The sequence below is a fragment of the Halichoeres trimaculatus genome, unplaced genomic scaffold, assembly GCF_033239565.1.
Source record: "Halichoeres trimaculatus isolate MK-OKI-2021-1 unplaced genomic scaffold, fHalTri1.1 fHalTri1_scaffold_14, whole genome shotgun sequence".
Lineage (NCBI taxonomy): Eukaryota > Metazoa > Chordata > Actinopteri > Labriformes > Labridae > Halichoeres > Halichoeres trimaculatus.
In genome coordinates, this window is record NW_027437192.1 from 1,973,605 (window position 1) to 1,994,047 (window position 20,443).

Here is a 20,443-nt window from a genome sequence, read left to right on the forward strand (position 1 = left end):
CTCCTATGGTAGCGAAAGTTCCGCTGACCTTCAAAATAAAAGCGACAAAAAAAATCCTGACGTGCTGGGCAAATCAATGAAACAAAAAAACAAAAAAACAAAAAAAAAAAAAAAAAAAAAAATATATATATATATATATATATATATATATATATATATATATATATATATATATATATATATATATATATATATATATATATATATATATATATTTATATATATATATATAATGAATTAAATAAATAAATAAAATGAACATTAAATTTGGAACACAAAAATACAAAAAATTAAATAGAAAATAATGAAATAAAATACAGATCAATGAATTATTAAAGGTTTAGAGTGATGTTTTATTTAGCAAAGCACAGACAGGCATTGAAGAGTACAAAAGCGTGGAGCAGTAAAATATGAACCACAGGAGTTCTTAAGAAGGTTTTTGATTTTGTGTTCCCAAACTTCCTACTTCTCACAGTCATCGATGTGAAGGGTTACACATTCATTAACAAATCAGATCATAACTTGTCTTAAAAAGGGCTGACGTATCCTTAATGACTCATCATCTGACCCTGACACTGAACCTTGTCTTCTCCTGTTTAACAAAATAAAGTATGTCTCTAATCCACTGCGTAAAAGTCTCTTGAAGAAGTGGCAGAAAAACAAAGAAAAAGAAGAAGAGAAACTTGTGTGGAGTTTTTCGGGATCAGATTTTGTGAGCAAGGGAGCCAGATAGCTCTAAATCTCAACGTATGATTTTAGAAAGAACATCAAATATTAGCTTAAACGTCTAACAGTCGTCTTACACACCTCTTTTGCAACATTTCCTTCACCATGTTTGAAACTGCATAGCTGTACTGTAATATACCCCTCATAAATCAAATCAAATGCAGAAAACAGTCTTTTTATATATACTTAATTTTATTTGAAGATTGAAAAATATGTTGCATGTCATATCAAGTAACACGTTAAATTATTTAAGGACAAAATTTCTGAAACAATTTAAGTGTAAATCAGTTAAGAGAACTTGTTGACCAGGGCCCATCTTCACAAAGCATCCTGAGGCTAAACTAACTCTTAAAAAAATCTTAACATTTCTAAGATTTTGCTAAGAATTTTCCCTTGGTAAGAAAAAAGTTAATTCACAAAGTGTCTCAGGCCTCCAGAGAGATCCTCAGGTCAAAAACTGTTCCTGTCTCATCTTTGCTCAGAGCTGCTCTCAGAAACTTCCTGAATCCCTCTGAAGCTCAGATTCTTAGCTGAGAGTTTTTAGGCTAAGTTAGGAGCTCTCTGAGGAGCTTTGTGAATACGGGCCCAGCTCTTTAGCAGGAGATACACTCTTAGATGATTGTAATGTGACACTAAAAAGACCAAAATAATAAGGAGAATGACAAACTGAAGAACACACACTAAAAACAGACTTGATGTGATCATGTGACGTCTAAAGACTTATTGTTGACTTTCAGTCCCCTCACCGACACACTTGTGTTTCTTAACGTACTCCTGCCGAGCAAACTTTTTATCACAAACGTTGCAGCTGTAGGGTTTCTCTCCTGTGTGAACAGTCATATGTCTTTTCAAAGTGCCGTGTTGAGTGAAACTCTGACCACAAACGGAGCAGCTGTATTGTTTCTCCCCCGTGTGAACATTTAGGTGCCTCCTCAGATTTCCATGCAGGGCAAACGTTTTCCCGCACACGTTGCAACTGAACGGTTTCTCTCCTGTGTGGATTCTCATGTGCAGAAGTAAATTGTTCCTCAGGCTGAAACTTGTTTCACAAACTGAGCAGCGGAAAGGTTTCTCACCCGTGTGAACTCTTAAGTGCGAGGTCAGGTTTGAGCTTTGTGCAAACCTTATGCCGCATACGGAGCAGCCAAAGGGTTTCTCCCCTGTGTGGACTCTCATGTGCGTCACCATCTCTGCTCTGGCGAGAAATAACTTCTTACAGAAGGAGCAGCTGAAGCGTTTCCCCTCTGAGTGGAGTTTCATATGTGTGGTTAGGGACGTTTTTATGTGGTACCTGTTACCACACACTGAGCAACTGTACGGTTTCTCTCCTTTTTTGTCTCTTTTGTGTTTCTGCTCTTGTTCCTTCTGGTCGAAGCTCGTAGGACATTCAGAGGAGCTGATACATTCCCGGTCGACAGCAGCTACATCTCTGTTCTGCAGAGAAACAGAGTCTGAGTGAGGCTGCGTCGTCTCCTCCCAGTCGTAATAACTGTCATCAGTCACCGTCTCAGAGGAGTGCGACGTCTCCTCATGAGCAGGTGGCTGTAAATGACTCTCTGGATTGAAGATTCTGTCTGTTCCTGACCCTCCACAGTCCCCTTCATCATCCACCCTCATCGGATCAGGTTGAGTTTTGTGAATCTTTGAGGACTGAGGCTCCTGTTCATCATCATCCTCTTCACTCTTCACAGGAAAGAAAGTGAACTTGATCACATCAGCCTCTTCTAGTCCCTGATTTTGCTCAGTCTCCTGACTGCTCCACAGATCCTCCTGCTCCTCTTTGATGTGTGGTGGTTCTGGTGGGTCCCCCTGGTCCGGATTGGGGTTCCTCTCCTGCTGCTGGAAGGGATCGGACTTTGTCGTCACCACAGGTTGATCAGAATCTGTGAAGAGAAACAGAAGTTGGAGAAACATGTTTTGACACCACTTTTTTTTTTTTTATCACAGGAAGTTTTAATAATTAGATATTTAATTTGATCTCAAACAACTCTTACTTATTCAAACATTTACAAGTGTCTCTTTACTGCAGAATAATTGCTGCATGTGGGTTGGAATCATAGACTCCACAAAAACTGCTCCCCCTGGTGGCTGGCTGCAGTATAGGTCAAAAAATCCATCTCCCCATTCATTCCAGATGGGCTGTGGTCAAACTTTAACAAATTAATACACCTGGTAGAAATGTTTCTCACGTCTGATTGTTGTGGTGATTTGAAGATATAATTTGGCTGTCTTGTATTCAAGTCCTCTTTTTTCTGAGAAGTTTTGTTTTCATTAGTTATACGAGGTTAAAAACGAGGTTTTATGTAACGTTTAACGATGATTGACAGCTGCTGTTCTCGTGTATTTTTTCAGGAATTGTAAGATATGTCGGGAGGTAGAGTCAGGAAGTGATTAGACTCTCAAAAGAAAAAAAATATTATTATTTTTGTCACTTGGCTCCACTCAGATTCTCCCAGAATCCCTCACAGTCTCTACTGCTCAGACTCTGGCTCCAAACTGCTACAATGTCTGCGCCTGTGATGGAGGAATTTTGGCTTCAAAACCGTACAATGATAAATGGCGGAGCCACACTGCCCACTCTATATACAGTCTATGGTTGGAATGAACATGAGCACTAACAGATTAGCCCTTTTAGCCTTTAGCTCGTGCTCTATCTCTCTCCTGTTTATCTCTCTTCTGCTCTTCTGCCGTTTATCCGTCTGACAGCTAGGCTCCAGTGTCCACCATCACTACAAAATTAATCACAGGAATCATTTTAAGCAGAGAAAAACACAGATCTTTCTTCTCTCTGCTAAACTTCATCAGCTGGCGTGGTGTTGTCATAGAGACTTAGACGTGCTGTAAATCAGGTGGGTCCTGCGCAACCCGATCAGGAAGCTACAAAGTCGCATTTAGGAATAACCTACATTGGTGCTGATAATCTCATTTTAAAGTGTGTATTACAATCAGGCAAATATCTAGAAGGGAGACTTTTTCAAGACCACTTAGAAACTCCTCACAGGAACTCTAAACAATATAACAATAAGAATTTTGCACTTGTATGCTGCCATCTGATGGTGTAGGAGAGAAACTGTTAAGAACTGAGTTAAATGCAGGGGCGTAGCTACAATTAGGCAAACACAGGCAGTTGTCTGGGGCCCCAAGATTCCCAGGGGCCCCTAAAGCATCTCTTAAAAACTGATTTATGAAGTTCTCCTCAATTGAAAGCATTTCTTTTTTCTAAATCTTACTTCACATGCTTCAAAATCCATCAAAAGGCTTAATCTGTAATGATGGTTTTGGGTCCTCTCCCTCCCTTCTTATTCAATGGGCTATTCCATGTTACAACACATCTGAACATTTGATTCAGGAAGAAAGTGGTAAAAAACACTTTTTTTCATTTTTTTCTTATTTTCAACCAAGTGTGAAATAAAACCAATATTGCTCTGAGATCTGAGATAAACATATCAGACTTTTAGGAGTTGAAGGACTTTATCTAGCCCAGGAAACAGGATCATTTTCTCAAAATCAAACTTTTTGAGTTGGTGATAAACATTATTGTACAAAATCTCTTTTTTGGAAACATAACTCACTGGACAGGGGGTCAAATAAAAATACATTCACTTTAAAAAATAGTACCAAAAAGTATGGTTACTGTAAATATCACCTCTTTCAGTAGATTTTTTTCCAGTTTTATGTTGTGCTTGATATTTACATATTTTTTCTTTACTAAATTATTTTTTTCAATATTTACCTATTGTAATGTTTTTCACTTCATATTTTCTTGTTTGTTCCTGTTACTCTGTAAATTCCCCACTGTGGGACAAATAAGCTGTCAATGGACCATAAAAGATTTCAAATCCAGGACAAAGTGGACTAAATTATGGATTCACTTTTTTCTAAATCAAACTAAAGTACAGAACTTGAGGAAATGCATTTAGTTGTGTTAAGTTAGCATGGACAAGATTAGCGCTGTCTCATGCCTTGATTCTGGGAAAGAGACAGTGGACCCAGGGAAGGCCAGTCTAGCTCTGAGGAAGAGGAGTTACAAGGACATGGAGGGCCCCATTGACTGGGTTTGCCTTGGGCCCTCAAACCACTAAATACGCCCCTGGTTAAATGTTGATGTCTACACAAAACAATCTGCAAGTGTATGAAATAAGAGAAGTTGTGTTCACAATAGTTTCTCATAACCTCCTTTAATGTTGATTTCATTTCTTAAATAAGTTTTTGGAGGACAGTTTTTAGTAAGTGAAATAGTTTTGCTTAAGAAAATGGACTTGAAGTTCTGTGTTTAAACTATGTGTGAAAACAGCACAAACCTGTTCTGTGTATCTGGATTTCAGGGTTAGAAACAACATCCAGCGGTTTGTGTTGATCCTCTTTAGGTCGACAGAGCTGCTCCTCGTACTCTGCTATCGTCCTTTCAAACAGCTCAAAGATCTCTTCAGCAGCTGCACTCAGTCTCTGGATGATCAAACCTCTCAGCATCTGGACTTTTGACATGTTTCTTTAGCTGGTTTTAGATTTTTCACCTACTGAAACGCTCCGTTTGAAACAGTCAGACCTGAAACATCTCCATAGCAGCTGAGGAGCTAAGCTAATGCTTCCAGGAGGACTCCTCGGGTCCAGTATCCAGAGAAACAGGTGAAGTGAGCTCATTAAGCAGGTTTATCTGGATGTTTCATGTTCTTCTAACAGAAACATTTCAGTTTTTGTTTCCAGCTCCTTCCAGCGTCGAGTAGCCGAGCTCCGTCTGTTTCCAGCAGACAGGCTAACGTGAGGCTAACGCCTTTAGCATTCTGGGATCGAAGAAAATTAATCCGTAAACACTGAGATTTATCCTGTTATCGCGAGATTCCTTAACCGAGTCCACGTTAAGGATTAATAACGATTTTATTGTTTTAAACATAAGCTGCGATGGTCTCATGTAAAGGTATGTAACGGAAGCAGTTGGCATCACAACCTCTGTGACATTCTTCTTCGGTGGTGTGCAATGGCAGACTCCTACTTTGTGACGCAATACCGCCATCGCGTGGTAGCTCTATTACTTTAACTTTACCTTCCTCTGAGCCAAGAAATTGAATGATTTTCTGTAAAATCCTATATTTTTGATACTATGATACTCTGATATAGTGGCCCTTAACCTTTTGTTTGCATTTTTACAACTGAGCATGAAATAATTCTTAATAAATTATTGAGAAAACTATTAACTATTGTTCAGTGAGGTATCCACGTTCCTCAACGCACTTAAAAAGTATGAATAAGGAGTTGACACAGCAACTTTTTTGTTACCTCAATAAGATACATTCAAATTGAATAGTATATGTTTAGGCTCCTTCTACTTATTTTATTAAAAATTAAAAAATGGTCATTTTGTTTCTGTGCTGCTGCTCTTAGTCAGGACATTCTTGGAAATCAAAAAGCAAGTCTTCCTTTTTTCACAATGTTTTTTTTTTATTTATTTAACAACCTTAAACATACACATTCAATCTCAAAGAAATTAATTAAAGTTTTTGTTAAAAAAGTTACTGTTAAACACTTGTGAAGTGTTTCCACATTTTAAAATCAATGTATCCAACAAAAAAAATAAAATTAAATAAAAAAATAAAAAACCTAAGTCCTGAAGGTGAAACCATTTATTTCCCTCGTGTCATCTACATCCTTATTCTCCTTCCTCAGCTCAACAAACATGAACTGGACATAGAATAAATGAGTAGCTGTTTTAATTCCCCCCTCTGGTGTGGACAGTCCTGTGTTGTGTAAGCGCCCCGTGTGTTGTAAAACTCTGACCACAAACTAAGCAATGAAAAGGTTTCTCTTTGGTGTGAACAGTCATGTGTCGTTTCAGTTTCCAAAACAGTGAAAATTCTTTATTACACACTGAGCAACTGAACGATTTGTTTCCCGTGTGAACGGCTAAATGTGCACGCAGATTTCTTTTAAGAGGAAATCTTCTCCCACAGATCTGACAGCTAAACGGTTTCTCTCCAGTATGGCCTCTCATGTGAATGTCCAAGTTATACCTGCGATTGAAGCCAGTGTTACAGACTGTGCAGGTAAAGGGTTTCTCTCCTGTGTGAATTTTCAGGTGCTGGTTCAAAGGAGAAACTGCAGTGAACCCTGCGCCACAGATGGGGCATTTGAACGGTCTCTCTCCGGTGTGGAACGAAATGTGCTTATCTAAGTCTGACTGTCGAGGAAACGTCTTGTTACAAACTGAACAGCTGAAGGGTTTGGAGCTTTTTTGGTTTCCATTATAATCTGGAAGATTTTCCTTTTGGTCAAAGCTCATAGGATGATTAGAGGAGCCAGCTGATGTCATGCTGGTGTTGTTAACATCACCGTCAGACTCCTCATTGATCTGGTACGGGTTTAGACCTAACTCGGAGTTTGTTAAGCCCTCATACAAACATCTGTCATCAGAATCAGACTCAGAGGACTGTAGAGCCTCATCTCTGCTCTCTTCAGTCTGGATTTCATGAAGCTGTGAGGGCAAAAGTTTCTCTGCATCATCTTCAGTCTTCAGTGAAGGAATGAGCATTAGCTCACTGATATTCTCCTCCTCCTCCAGTCCTTGAAGCTTCTCCTCCTCCTCTTCCTCTTTGATGTCAGGGATCTTTGGTGGATCCTTCTGGTCCAGACTGGGGATCTTCTGTTGCTCCTCTTCTTCATTCACTGGCAGCTGCTGGATTTCTGTGATAAACAACCAAGACACATGTTTACGAAAACTGTGATCAAAACATAAAAACTGATACTGCAATGCATTCTGGGGTTTGTAGTTGTGCAGCTCTTACTGAAGGAGTTGAGCTCTGGTCAAGTAGAGATATCTACACTTCCTGGACACTCTGCACTCATTGTCTCAGAGATAATCTTAAAGGTACAGGTCGGTAATTCTGGGATTAATCAATGGAAACACCACAAAATGTGAGTCGAACTGAAACACTCGGTGGAAACGGGGATTTAGAGGCTCCACATCTGCACATTTTAAAGACTATGTCTTATAATAATTGACATAACTCAGCTTTTTATCTCGTCTTATCTTGTTGTCTGGTACAGCCTCAGGGTCGGTGTATAATTAACAGGCAGACAGACTGATAGCTTCTATCTCCAGCTTGTGATTGTGAAGGTCTCTTTGACCCTGTGGTGTCAGTTAAATTTGAATTACTCTGAGGTGTTAAGTCAAACTCAGTATGTGTAACAGTGGATATCGTTTACTCATTTACTTGTGATCAGAACAAATGCTCGTGCATCTTTGGTTCCTTTTTGGCTGGAGGTTCATAAAGTTTTGCAAAGTTTTTTTCAGACAGACATTCAGTTTAAATTTGAGACATTGTACTTGGGTGCCATCACATGTGAAAATGTTCATTCTGATGTCAAATACTTATTTAGGATATTCAGTGCTGCTAGCAGAAAAGCAATTACCAGGAGGTGGTTAAAACCAGAGAAACCTACTGTGGAGGAATGGATCGGTATAGTTTATATGTTTATGATGGAAAGGATTACTTTTGCTCTGAGACTCCAACAAGGAACCTTTTTATAAAGATGGATAAAGTATGTCACGCCAATCCGATTATCATTTGTCTGAAGTGAATTTTTTGTGTCTTTTTTTGTTTTTGTATATTCCCTCTGTAGAGGGCTTTATATGCCATTGAAATTTTCCCCATTGTGTGTTACTTCCTAGAGTTTTTGTTCTTATTTTATTGAAAAAACAAAAAAAAGGTTAAATGTAAATATCACTGATAGTGTTGATATAAGATGTGTATCTCACACTTTTGGACTGCTTGCTGAATGTGGGATAGCATTGTACATCTACAGATGGTCAAATGTGAGATATAACATGTATCATCATTGTTTGTGTGGACCTGGACTTTCACAATAAAAAAAGAATAAAAAAAAAAAAAGAAAGGACAAATGCTCAACTGAGAAACAGCTCCTCTCTTCTTGAGAGTAAGAACTGGGGATATCATCACATATAACAAGATGACAGTTAGTGGCAGATCTTTGCTCTGATGTTATTCTTGCTATGGTGAGAATTCAAAGATTTGCTAATATATATATATAAAAAAAAAGTTAAATAATATCTAAATAATTTTAACAGTCAAATAAGAATGTGACACTTGGTCATGGTGAACGTTTTGATTTTTTAATATCAATAAATAGGCTCAAACCTGCTCTGTGTAAGCGGACTTCAGGGTTATAAACAGCTTCCAGAAGCTTCTGTTGTCTCTGGTTCTCCTCTTTGGATCGACAAAGCTGCTCCTCGTACTCTGCTATCGTTCTTTCAAACAGCTCAAAGATCTCTTCAGCAGCTGCACTCAGTCTCTGATTCACTAAAAACCTCAACATCTGGACTTTTGACATGGTTAACTAGCTGGTTTTAGATTTTTCACCAACTGAAACTCTCCGTTTGAAACAGTCAGACCTGAAACATCTCCATAGCAGCTAAGGAGCTAAGCTAATGCTTCCAGGTTTGACACCAGGAGGACTTCACGGGTCCAGTGTTCAGAGAAACAGGTGAAGTGAGCTTATAAAGCAGGTTTATCTGGATGTTTCATGTTCTTCAAACAGAAGCATTTCAGTTTTTGTCTCCAGCTCCTTCCAGCGTCGAGTAGCCGAGCTCCGTCTGTTTCCAGCAGACAGGCTAACGTGAGGCTAACGCCTTTAGCATTCTGGGATCGAAGAAAATTAATCCGTAAACACTGAGATTTATCCTGTTATCGCAAGATTCCTTAACCGAGTCCACACTGAACATTAATAATGATTTTATCGTTTTGAGCATAAGCTGTAATCACAAGCTGCGATGGTCTTGTGTAAAAACATGCACCGGAAATAGTTGGTATAACCTCCGTGACATTCTTCTTCGGTGGTGTGCAATGGCGGGCTCTTACACTGGCGGCACAATACCGCCATCGCCCGGTTTTTGTTGTTCTTTAACTTTACCCTCTGAGCCAAGAAACGCAATAATGTTCTGCAAAATCTTATATTTTTAATTTCATGAAATAAATCTAAATGGAGGAATAATAAAACGCATTATCTAACGGACATAATGTTGACACATTTCATTTTTTTTTTTAGAAAAAAAAATGATCTCATCACATTTTTAAAACTTCTTCAATGAAAAAATAAATATTCAAATCATATAAGTAATTTTTTGTGGACATTTCTAAGATTAAATATCTCATTGATAAATCATTTTTACCTAAATTATGTTTCATCTGTGATATTTATCGTGCAAAAAACAGCCATAAAAATAAACTGAAACATGCAGGATATCCCGTTGTTTCCATTATTACGACTAAAGATGTAATAATTCTCAATAACCCATTAAGAAAACTATTTACCATTGACCAGTACAGCATCTAAGTTCCTCAACGTGGTTGAAATGTATGAATGAGGAGTTGACACAGTGCGATTTTTTGTTACCACAATGAGATACAGTAAAAATATACAGTATATTTTTAGGCCCTTTTTGTTTATTACACTGAAAATATAGACCATAATGTTTTTAATGCAGTGTTCCACTTTTATGCAGAGGACACCTTAATCTATTGCTCTGAACAAGCTTTGACACAGTTACAAACTGCTTTAAATTCAAGAATAAAATAAACATTAAAATCAGAATAAATTATATTTTTTAATAAAATAATTTTTAATTATTTTATTTTATTTTAGTCTTATTTTTATGATTTTTTTAATCATTGTTTATTTTCTTTTTAATTGATTTATATCTACCTTGATAAGTTTGTGTTTTTTGTATCTATACATGAATAACAATGTATTATTTTACTTTACTATGTAAAAAGTCTATCAAATGCTGATGTTTATCCATACTGTATAAGTATTTATATTAACACAGTCTCATTTACTTATTTTTTCTTATTATGATTGCTATTTTTCATCCGAATATCTATGGGTTATCTTGTTTTATTTTAGTGTTTTAATATATTATTATGGTATTTTTCTTGATTTGTTGTATAAACGAGGAATTTATCTGGATTTTTTGCATGAATTATGCATCACAGTGGTGTTGCACATTTGGGGAAAAAATAAAGGGACAAAAAACAAAAGAAAGAAAAAAAAAAGAAACTGGTTTTAAATGCAGACAAAACAAAAATCCAAACCTCCAAACTCACCATCACTCAGCACCCTTAGGCCTCTGCTCAAAGTTTGCACTCTCTGGATGTTGTGTAGCATGGGGCTAATTTTGTTACCGTGCTGCTGATGTCTTGGTCAGGACACTCTTGGAAATCAAAAAGCAAGTCTTCCTTTTCTAACAATGCTTTTTAAAATTTATTATTGATTTTCACAACCTTAAATATACACATTTAATCGCAACAAGTCTTTTAAATAAAGGTTAAATTAACAAATAAGTTAATGTTCAACACATGTGAAGTTTTTCCACAATAAAATCGATGTGTCTGACAAAAAAACTAAGCCCTAGGGTGAAAACATTTATTGCACTCACACAAACTGCACGATGAAACCGTTTCTCACACATGTGCCCAGACGCAAGACAACCACAATTTTTAAAATTTGTGACCACAGACTAAACAACTGTTTTACTTCCCTCCTTTGTGGACGTCCATGTGTCGTGTCAGACCCCCGCGTGTTGTAAAACTCTGACCACAAACTGAGCAATGAAAAGGTTTCTCTCTGGTGTGGACAGTCATGTGTCGATTAAGATTCCCAATGATTGCGAAACTTTTATTACAGACCGAGCAACTGAACGGTTTCTTCCCCGTGTGAACGGCTAAATGTGCATTCAGAATTCTTTGAAGTACAAATTTCCTCCCACAGACCAGACAGGTGAATAATTTCTCTCCAGTATGGCTCCTCATATGTATGTCCAAGTAATACCTGCGATTGAAGCCAATTTTACAAACGGTGCAGGTGAACGGTTTCTCTCCAGTATGGCCTCTCATGTGAATATCCAAGTTATACCTGCGGTTGAAGCCAGTGTTACAGACCGTGCAGGTGAAGGGTTTCTCTCCTGTGTGAATTCTAAGGTGCACATTTAAATGAGATACTGCAGTGAACCCTGCGCTGCAGATGGGGCATTTGAACGGTCTCTCTCCGGTGTGGAAAGAGATGTGCCGATCTAAAGCTGACTGTCGAGGAAACGTCTTTTTACAAACTGGACATCTGTAGAGTTCAGGGTTATTAATGTTTCCCTCACAGTCTAGAGGTTTTTCCTTTTGGTCAAAGCTCATAGCATGATTTGAGGAGCCAGCTGATGTCATGCCGATGTTGTTCACATAACCGTTGCACTCATCGTTGTTTTGGTCATGGTTTAGACCTGACTCAGAGTTTGTTAAGTCCCTGTCCAAACATCTGTCATCAGAATCAGACTCAGAGGACTGTAGAGTCTCATCTCTGCTCTCTTCAGTCTGCATTTCATGAAGCTGTGAGGGCAAAGGTTTCTCTGCATCATCTTCAGTCTTCAGTGAAGGAATGAGCATTAGCTCACTGGTATTCTCCTCCTCCTCCAGTCCTTGAAGCTTCTTCTCCTCCTCTTCCTCTTTGATGTCAGGGATCTTTGGTGGATCCTTCTGGTCCAGACTGGGGATCTTCTGTTGCTCCTCTTCTCCATTCACTGGCAGCTGCTGGATTTCTGTGATAAACAATCGAGACACATGTTTTAGAAAACTGTGATCAAAACATAAAAACTGATACTGAAATGCATTCTGGGGTTTGTAGTTGTGCAGCTCTCACTGAAGGAGGCAAGCCTTGGTCAAGTAGAGATATCTACACTTCCTGGACACCCTGCACTCACTGCCTCAGAGATAATCTTAAAGGTACAGGTTGGTAATTTTGGGACCTGATCTGGGATTGGTCAATGAAAACACCACAAAATGTGAGTTTTAACATTTAATAGCTGCAGTTGACTCTCTGGAATTAACATTATAGATATCTCCAACTGCATTTTTAACTAGTCATAAATACAGTTGGAGATACCTATAATTCAGTTTTGACTAGTCACAATGACAGTTAGAGATATCTGTAACTCAGTTTCCACTAGTCAAAACTGAGTTACAGATATCTGCAATGACTCCCTTAAAGCTGCCCTTCAGGTCACGCATCCTAAATGCCACTTGCAGATATCTCTGATTCAGTTTGGACTATCCAGAATTACAGTTAAAGATATCTTAAATGTGATGTTGACTGTCAGAAATGTGTTCATGACGCTGGACATGCGAGGCTTCCCATTGGATACTGACCCAAATAAACTGGAGGAGAGAAGAGAAAAAATCATTTTAACAGTTTTCTTAGCAGAAGAAATGGCGATGGCGGTCATCGACAAGATATTTAGAAAATGCCATGAAATAGAACAAATTTATAATCAAGGACTTTGTGGGGAACAAGAGCTACATTCACTAGATTTTTGCAAGAAATCTACAAATCATTGGACCTTTTTACAGATATCTGCAACATCAATTCGCCTAGTCGAAACTCTGTTTTAAGATATCTGTGATTACATTTTGACAGGTCAAAATAAAAGTTTAAGATATCTCCAATTTGAGATATCTCTAACCACAATTAATTTAAAGATATCTGTAACTTGATTCTAGATATCTGCAACTAAATTATGGTTATCCATAAATCTAGTTGCAGATATCTACAATTTCATTCTGTCTAGGCGTAATTCCAGTTCAAGATATCTATAACTAGGGACGTCCCGATATTACATTTTCACTTACGATACGATACCGATACTGCAGCATTGAGTATTGACCGATACCGATATTAATCCAATATGATATCAGCATTAAACATACATACTTTTATTACTTATTTTGTAGTATGTCTGTCATGTTAGAAAAGGCTTGATTAAGTGATATTATTCAAACAAAGAACAGCAGTCAGCAACAGTATGAGGAAAAACTGACCCATTTATTATTAACCAATGGGAAACAGAAATGTCAACATTAAACATATAAAATACTGGTAATTGAATAAAATAAAGGATTAATGAGAAGACCCAGAAAATAACCTAAATAAATACATAAAAAACAGCAGGAGCGGAGTCTGGAATGGACTGCTTATATCAGAGATTTTAGATGCGTTCCAATACGATACTGATATTTGTTTTTTTGCTGATATCGGACCAATAAATATTAATATCCGACTGGGACACCTCTATCTATAACGGCATTTTGACCAGTCAAAATGTGATTATAGATATCTATAAATGCTGTTATAGATATCTTTAATGGAAGGGGGTTGAAGATATCTTGATTTGGAATTGTGACAAGCCAGAATGAAATTATAGATATCTGCAACTAGATTTATGGATAGTCATAATTTAGTTGCAGATATCCACATCTCACATTGTCGCTATCCATAATCCATAATGTAATGAGAAATCCCACACACATGAATGGGGAAAGGTGCGTGATTTGTCCTAGGAGGAATTAAGTTGTGGATATCTGAAATTACAATTGTGGATAGGAATAATGTCATTGTGGATATCTGTATGACATATCCAGACTGGCTATTAAATGTTATAGTGTTTGCCATACACTGCTAGGCACAGACCATCCACATTTGCACACGTTATTTTTTATAATTACTGACGTAACTCAGCATATTAATAAAAAGGGTCAAACCTGCTCTGTGTAAGCGGACTTCAGGGTTATAAACAGCTTCCAGAAGCTTCTGTTGTCTCTGGTTCTCCTCTTTAGATAGACAGAGCTGCTCCTCGTACTCTGCTATCGTTCTTTCAAACAGCTCAAAGATCTCTTCAGCAGCTGCACTCAGTCTCTGGATGATCAAACCTCTCACTGTTTGGACTTTAGACATTTTTTCAGCCCGATTACCTGTTATTTACCTCCTCTTTAACCCTAAAACATTCATTTAGTTAGTGCTTACGACATAAAACGTCTGTTTCAGTTAGCCTGCTAACGTAGCTAGCTGTAGCTGTTAGCGGGAGAGCTCGGCCGCACAAACTCCGCCAAAGCGCGTTTTTCTATACCTACAGGCTTCGGTAGTTTATCCTTTAGTTTCTTTTAATGTTGTTAGTAACTACCAGTGAAGGTTAGCATGTACGAATACGTGTGTTTACACGCTAAGTGGTTAGCAGGTGCTACAGGGCTGCACCGGAAGCTGTGTCTCTTCTTCTCCGTTTCGCTTATGAATGAATTCAGCTTCCGGGGTTATCCCTGTCACGTACCGGGCCGGAGGGTAAATACCCCCAGTTATTATTGTTAATGCGAAGGATGGATCAAGATCTATGATTACACACTGAAGTTCAAGTACCGTCAGTCTGTTAAAGTTTTTACTGAAGTAAAGGCAAGAAACTACGGAAGTCTATTTCCGCCAAAATTAAAAGGAATAAAAGAAGTCGAAATGATGAGATAGTCAAGTCATAATTATGAAACAAAAATGTATATTTTTTTAGATAAAAGGTCGAAATTGTTATATGAAAATAATTGTGAGATTGAAAAAAATCGAAATTATGGGAGTAAAAAGATAAAATTATGAGGTAGTATAAAGGAAGAAACCTTACCAAAGACAAAGCATTAGCTTTACGCTTAATTTTGTCCAATTTAATGTAATAAAATGATCCTAAAAACCCTCCCCTTACTCCTCCTCACCTGTTTCCTTGTGGCTGGAGCGTGAGGAGGTCAGGAGGTGCTAAAGTTGGAACTTTTCTCCTCTTTCAAGATTTGTGGTTTGGTTAGTGTTAAACCTTTAATGTTAAATTTTAATGATTTTACAATTATTATGCCTCATCATTTTTGATTGTAACAGAAAACCAGTTTCCATTATTAGCCCAAAAAAAACCTTGTCCATCAACTTCATTAAAACCAGTACATTGTAATAGAACAGCTCCACAACACGTTAAATATTTTGTTGAAGTTCTTAAATGTTTGGGTTTTCTCTTTGTTTGTATTTTGCACTTTGTAGACGATCCCTACATCAAGTCACAGCCTCCTGTCCAAGAGTTCACTGTAGGTAAATCAGTGAGGCTATACATACCATGGAGCGGACAAAAATGAAACAGCTGATAACACAAAATCTTTAAAAAATCACATTTTACATATAGTTTATTTCATCGTACAGTTTATTTCATAGTTACTGATTTGTTGTGGTTCGGGCACTGTGGAGGGTGGCCCCTCAAATCATCACAGGTTACGAAAACTTTACATTAAACTTGAAACACTTCAGACACCGTGCATCCACTCTTCTTCCCGAGTCTAGACGCTTGATTCAGTAATGAAACGTGAGCCTGAATTTCATCTGAAAAAGGAACTTTGGACACCTAGGCCACAGTCCGTTCTTCTTCTCCTCCTTAGGTCACACTCCTCTGATGTCGTCTCTGGTTCAGGAGTGTCTTGATATCAGGAAGACAATTCTAAAATAGGAAAGACAGTTCACATTTATGTCTCTGCAGACTGCTGAGCTCGGCGAACGTTCGATGACAAACACCACAACTATGCTGCTCCTCTCTGGAGTGCACCATCAAATGGCGTTTCAGGGTCCCACTTTGTGTGAAACTTCTCCCACATATTGAACAGCTGAACAGTTTCTCTCCCGTGTGTACAGTCATGTGCTGTTTCAGGTTTCCATTCTGAGCAAAGCTTTTCCCACATATTGAACAACTGAATGGTTTCTCCCCCGTGTGGACAGTCATGTGTCGTTTCAAATTTCCGTTATGCGTGAAGCTTTTCCCACACACTGAACAGCTGAACGGTTTCTCCCCTGTGTGGATCAACATGTGCTGTCCGAGAGCTTGGTGCTGCACGAAGCTTTTCCCACAGACTGCGCAGCTGAAGGGTTTCTGAAGGGGTTCGTCAGTGTGAGTCTTCATGTGTCGCCCCAGAGCATACGTGTACAACCTTTTCCCACAAACTGAACAACTGCATTTCTCCCCCGCGTGGATCCTCATGTGGTCCAACAAATAAGTTCTGTTACTGAAACTTTTCTCACAAACTGGACACGCAAAACGTTTCTCCTCCGCGTCACCGTCGACAGGTGAGGCCAGATTTGGAAGTCTTGAATCAGTGACGGAGCTGCTGAAGGGTTTCTCCTCTGTGTGGGCTCTCATGTGACTCACCAGCTCTCCTCGCCACAGAAAAGTCTTGTGACAAACCGAGCAGCTGAAACCAGCTTTTGTATGACACATCATGTGAGCTGATAAATACTTCTTATTTCGCCAACGTGTTCCACAAACAGAGCAGCTGAAGGGTTTCACTCCTTTTAGATTTTGTTTGTTGTCCTGTGCCGGTTCCTTCGGGTCACAGCTTGTGAAGGAGCTGCAGGGTGTTCCTAAAGTAGGTTCACAGGAGTCCTCCCAGGTGTCATCAAAATCAGCCGTCTCAGCTGGTTGGAAACGACTGTGTGGATCAAAGTACGGTTCTGTTTTCAGAATCTCTGTCTTTCTTTTCTCTTCTCTTCTCGGGTTTTCATGAAACTGTGAAGCCAGAAGTTTCCCTTCGTCGGTGATCTCTCTCTTCACAGTGACAGGAGTAAATACGAACGTGCTGGTATCCGCCTCCTCTCCCTCCCGGCTGCTCCACCGTTCCACCTGCTCCTCTTTAATGTGCGGTGGTTCTGGTTGGATCGACTGGTCTGCGGTGGGATTCTTCTCCTGCTGCTCTTTGCTCTCCAACCATTTCTGGACACCTGAACAGAAATACGGCAATGTTTGAGAAGGTGATTAATTTTGCTGCAGTAATTCACACGTTTAAAGTTGCATAGAAACTAATGGGAGCTCATAAGCAGGAGTCTGGGCCTTGTAACAGTGTGGGATAGAGGTGGGCAATACTTGGCGACACCAAGTAAATACAGGGCCAGTATCACCGATACCAATATTTATTAATATTTAAGGTTGATGTTTCATAAAACTGCTGACCTTAAGTTGTTTTTGTGATTTTTTCCTTTGATTATGTTGTAAAAATCTAAGACAGAATTTAGGCAAAGTCTAAAGGTGACTACAAAATATTTCAGTGTCATGATAAACATTTATGTTCAGAAACAATACAACAGTAAAAATAAATAAAGGTATAATAAAAAAAAATCCCTAAAACATTTTGTGTGGAATTATTTTATTTAAAAAGGTGCAAATAAAAAAATATCATAATTTAATTTTTCTTTTTTGATGTATAGAGTTGAAGACTTCAATACAAAAAATAAATAAATAAAAGTTCTCCCGTTATTGCACTCATTTTTTAAAGTAGTAAAGTATTAAGTATAAAGAGTTATCACACCAGAACAAATGTTATAAAAAAAATTCAAACAAACTTCTTTTTTTGGAGTCTGCTTTAACAATAGGGTACTGATGCCTGATACCTGGCAATCGGTCCCGGTCCTCAACGGTACCACTTTTTAAGTACTTTTTGTGTTTATGTGGTAAAAAATATTAATTTGTTTAATAATAAAATATTTCATTTTTCAATTTAATATAATTATTCTACAATGTATAACCTTGCAATGTTGTGTTCATGTCCACCATGGAAAAACGCCTACTCTTCCACTCCCTCACAGTCACAAAGACGCATTTAGGTACCTAAACGTGGTACCTTTTGGTTTTTCGTGAATAGATACTTTTGACAGAATTCAGTCAGTACCTATAAAAGTACCTAATCCGGTACCCATCCCTAGTCTGCTTGCTTGTTTCCCTAGTGCCACTGAGCCAGGCGACGTGACATGGGCACAGCCACAGTGGGAATGGTTTCAGTTTCTTTGTGAGACTGTTGTAGATAACTGTTGCCTCTCTGGTGAAGAAAAAAAGTGCTAAAACAAACAAGGCTTGAGGCTAAGATATTTTCCTTGTATATAACTGTTGTTTAGGAACAAAACACAGATCTACTTCCTGTTTGTCTGGACTGTGGCATGAGTAGAAATGCAGGGTGAGCTGATCACAGCCCTGAAAGTGTTTTCGTCTCAGCACGTAGAGGATAGCAGTTATTTTGGGGTATATAAAGAAATAAGAACATAAAATGAGGTCAAACCTGCTCTGTGTAAGCGGACTTCAGGGTTATAAACAGCTTCCAGAAGCTTCTGTTGTCTCTGGTTCTCCTCTTTAGATCGACAGAGCTGCTCCTCGTACTCTGCTATCGTTCTTTCAAACAGCTCAAAGATCTCTTCAGCAGCTGCACTCAGTCTCTGGATGATCAAACCTCTCACTGATTGGACTTTAGACATTTTGTAAAAATCTGCAGAAGCTTTCCTTCTCAAAAACTTTCCATGTTGCTAAATGATGGCGGCTAGCTGTGAAGCTAACCTAAGTTTCGTCTTTGTCCGTTGGTTTCGAGCTATCGAGCTAAAAAGCTAAAGAACATTAATGTTACCCACTTAATCAAAAATGGATGTCTTCTTTTTAGTGAAAACTGACCCACTAAGGTACAAAACCCACTTGAATCTGTGAACAAAGACAGGATCTGTTTTCCCTGCGCCTGTTGAAGCTAACGCTGCTGTAACTTCTTCCTCTTCGGTGGTTTCCGGTAGTTAGCATCAGTTACGCTGCTGCCACCTGACGGTTTCATTTACAATTACCTTTTATTCTTTATTGTTTAAAACTCAAATTTTATTCCGTATATGGAAAAACAGTTCAAACAGCCCAATTTCATGGATAGGCTGAATAAAATAAAAACAGTGATGAAGCCTCTTCTCCAGTGATTTTCCTGTTGATTCTCTTTCAGCAAAAGAAGTATGGTGGCCCTGAAGTTCAGAACAGCAAAAACAATAACACAGGAAAACAGGGCTTTTGTGTCTGTTTTGGCTCTTGGGAATGACTATTAATTACAAAAATAAAATTAAAAAAAAGGTTTTCATTTTTTAAATAGTTTTTATTAACATATTAGCATATCTTCATAGTACCTGCCATAGTTTCTAGTTTGCTTGAATGGCCTTAAATGATTTTTACTGATTTTTAACTGTTGTTGTAATTACTTTGCTTTGTACGACCACAAATGAACTTGGTCATGTGATTTATTTATTTATTTATTTATTTTTTTACCTTTCATTACTGTAATGTTTTTTAGGTGATGTAATGTGACTGTAATGACAGTGTTGGGTGGGAGAGGTGAATATTATGTGTATATGTATGTGTGTGCTGTTACGTTCTTGCTTATTGTGTTTATTTAGATGTATTCATTTATTATTATTTAATTTTTTTAATTTTTATTTTATTATTGTTTATGTATATATATATACTTTTTCATTTGTATATATAATTTTGCTATCTTGTATTAGCTACTCTGCTCTTTATGTTGTTACAAATCTGAGGATCCCCTCGAAAACTAGATAACTTATCTTAAGGGGTTACTCCTCGCAATGAAGAACTGTTAAATAAGTAATTTCTCTACATAACTGATCACATATTTACATAATACAATATTTTTTAATATTCTGTGTGAAAATTTCCCCAAAATGGTCGTATTAATGATATGGCAGGTTGTATAATAGTTATTTCTGTTTTTCTGTTGCTTTAGGATAATTCCATGAGCTTAAACAGGCAGAGCACGGTGAAAGTGCTTGTGAAACTAGGGGACACTGAGTATGCTTATATGGGCAGTACAGGGGACATTTTACTCATTTTCATTTGGAAATAAGTTTCTCAACTGTTTCAAACTGTTATCAAACTATAAACGCTGTCCAAACTCTAGTATCCAAACCATCAGTGACTGCAACTCTCGATCAAAAGCTGTAAAAAAAATCTGTACCTGTGCGAGACTTTGGTGTGATATTTTGACTTCCTTTGTACTTCAGGGCCTAACTCTTTTGATTCCTT

General features: G+C 38.0%; 1 protein-coding gene across 1 annotated transcript; it reads right to left on the minus strand.

Annotated features, from left to right (window-relative positions):
- Window positions 1-456: 456 nt before the first annotated feature.
- LOC141803261 (uncharacterized) lies at window positions 457-19,168 on the minus strand. Its single transcript, XM_074687224.1, has 9 exons — window positions 18,663-19,168; window positions 16,069-17,334; window positions 14,316-14,531; window positions 11,271-12,319; window positions 8,877-9,075; window positions 6,434-7,401; window positions 5,485-5,507; window positions 5,028-5,215; window positions 457-2,609 (listed from the first exon to the last, which is right to left on the minus strand). The coding sequence occupies exons 1-9, from the start codon at window positions 18,853-18,855 to the stop codon at window positions 1,447-1,449; spliced, it is 5,265 nt and encodes a 1,754-aa protein (XP_074543325.1). The 5' UTR covers window positions 18,856-19,168; the 3' UTR covers window positions 457-1,446.
- Between the last annotated feature and the right edge of the window lie 1,275 nt (window positions 19,169-20,443).

What these genes read in the sequence shown, in the direction of transcription:
- LOC141803261 (XM_074687224.1), bottom strand. Translation starts at nt 18,855, where the DNA reads ATGTCTAAAGTCCAATCAGTGAGAGGTTTGATCATCCAGAGACTGAGT. An exon ending in ACGTCCACAAAGGAGGGAAG is followed by an intron (nt 9,076 to 11,270) that starts TAAAACAGTTGT and finishes AAAACCAGCTAG; the next exon opens with TTAACCATGTCAAAAGTCCA. An exon ending in TCCACACCAGAGGGGGGAAT is followed by an intron (nt 5,508 to 6,433) that starts TAAAACAGCTAC and finishes CTTCGATCCCAG; the next exon opens with AATGCTAAAGGCGTTAGCCT.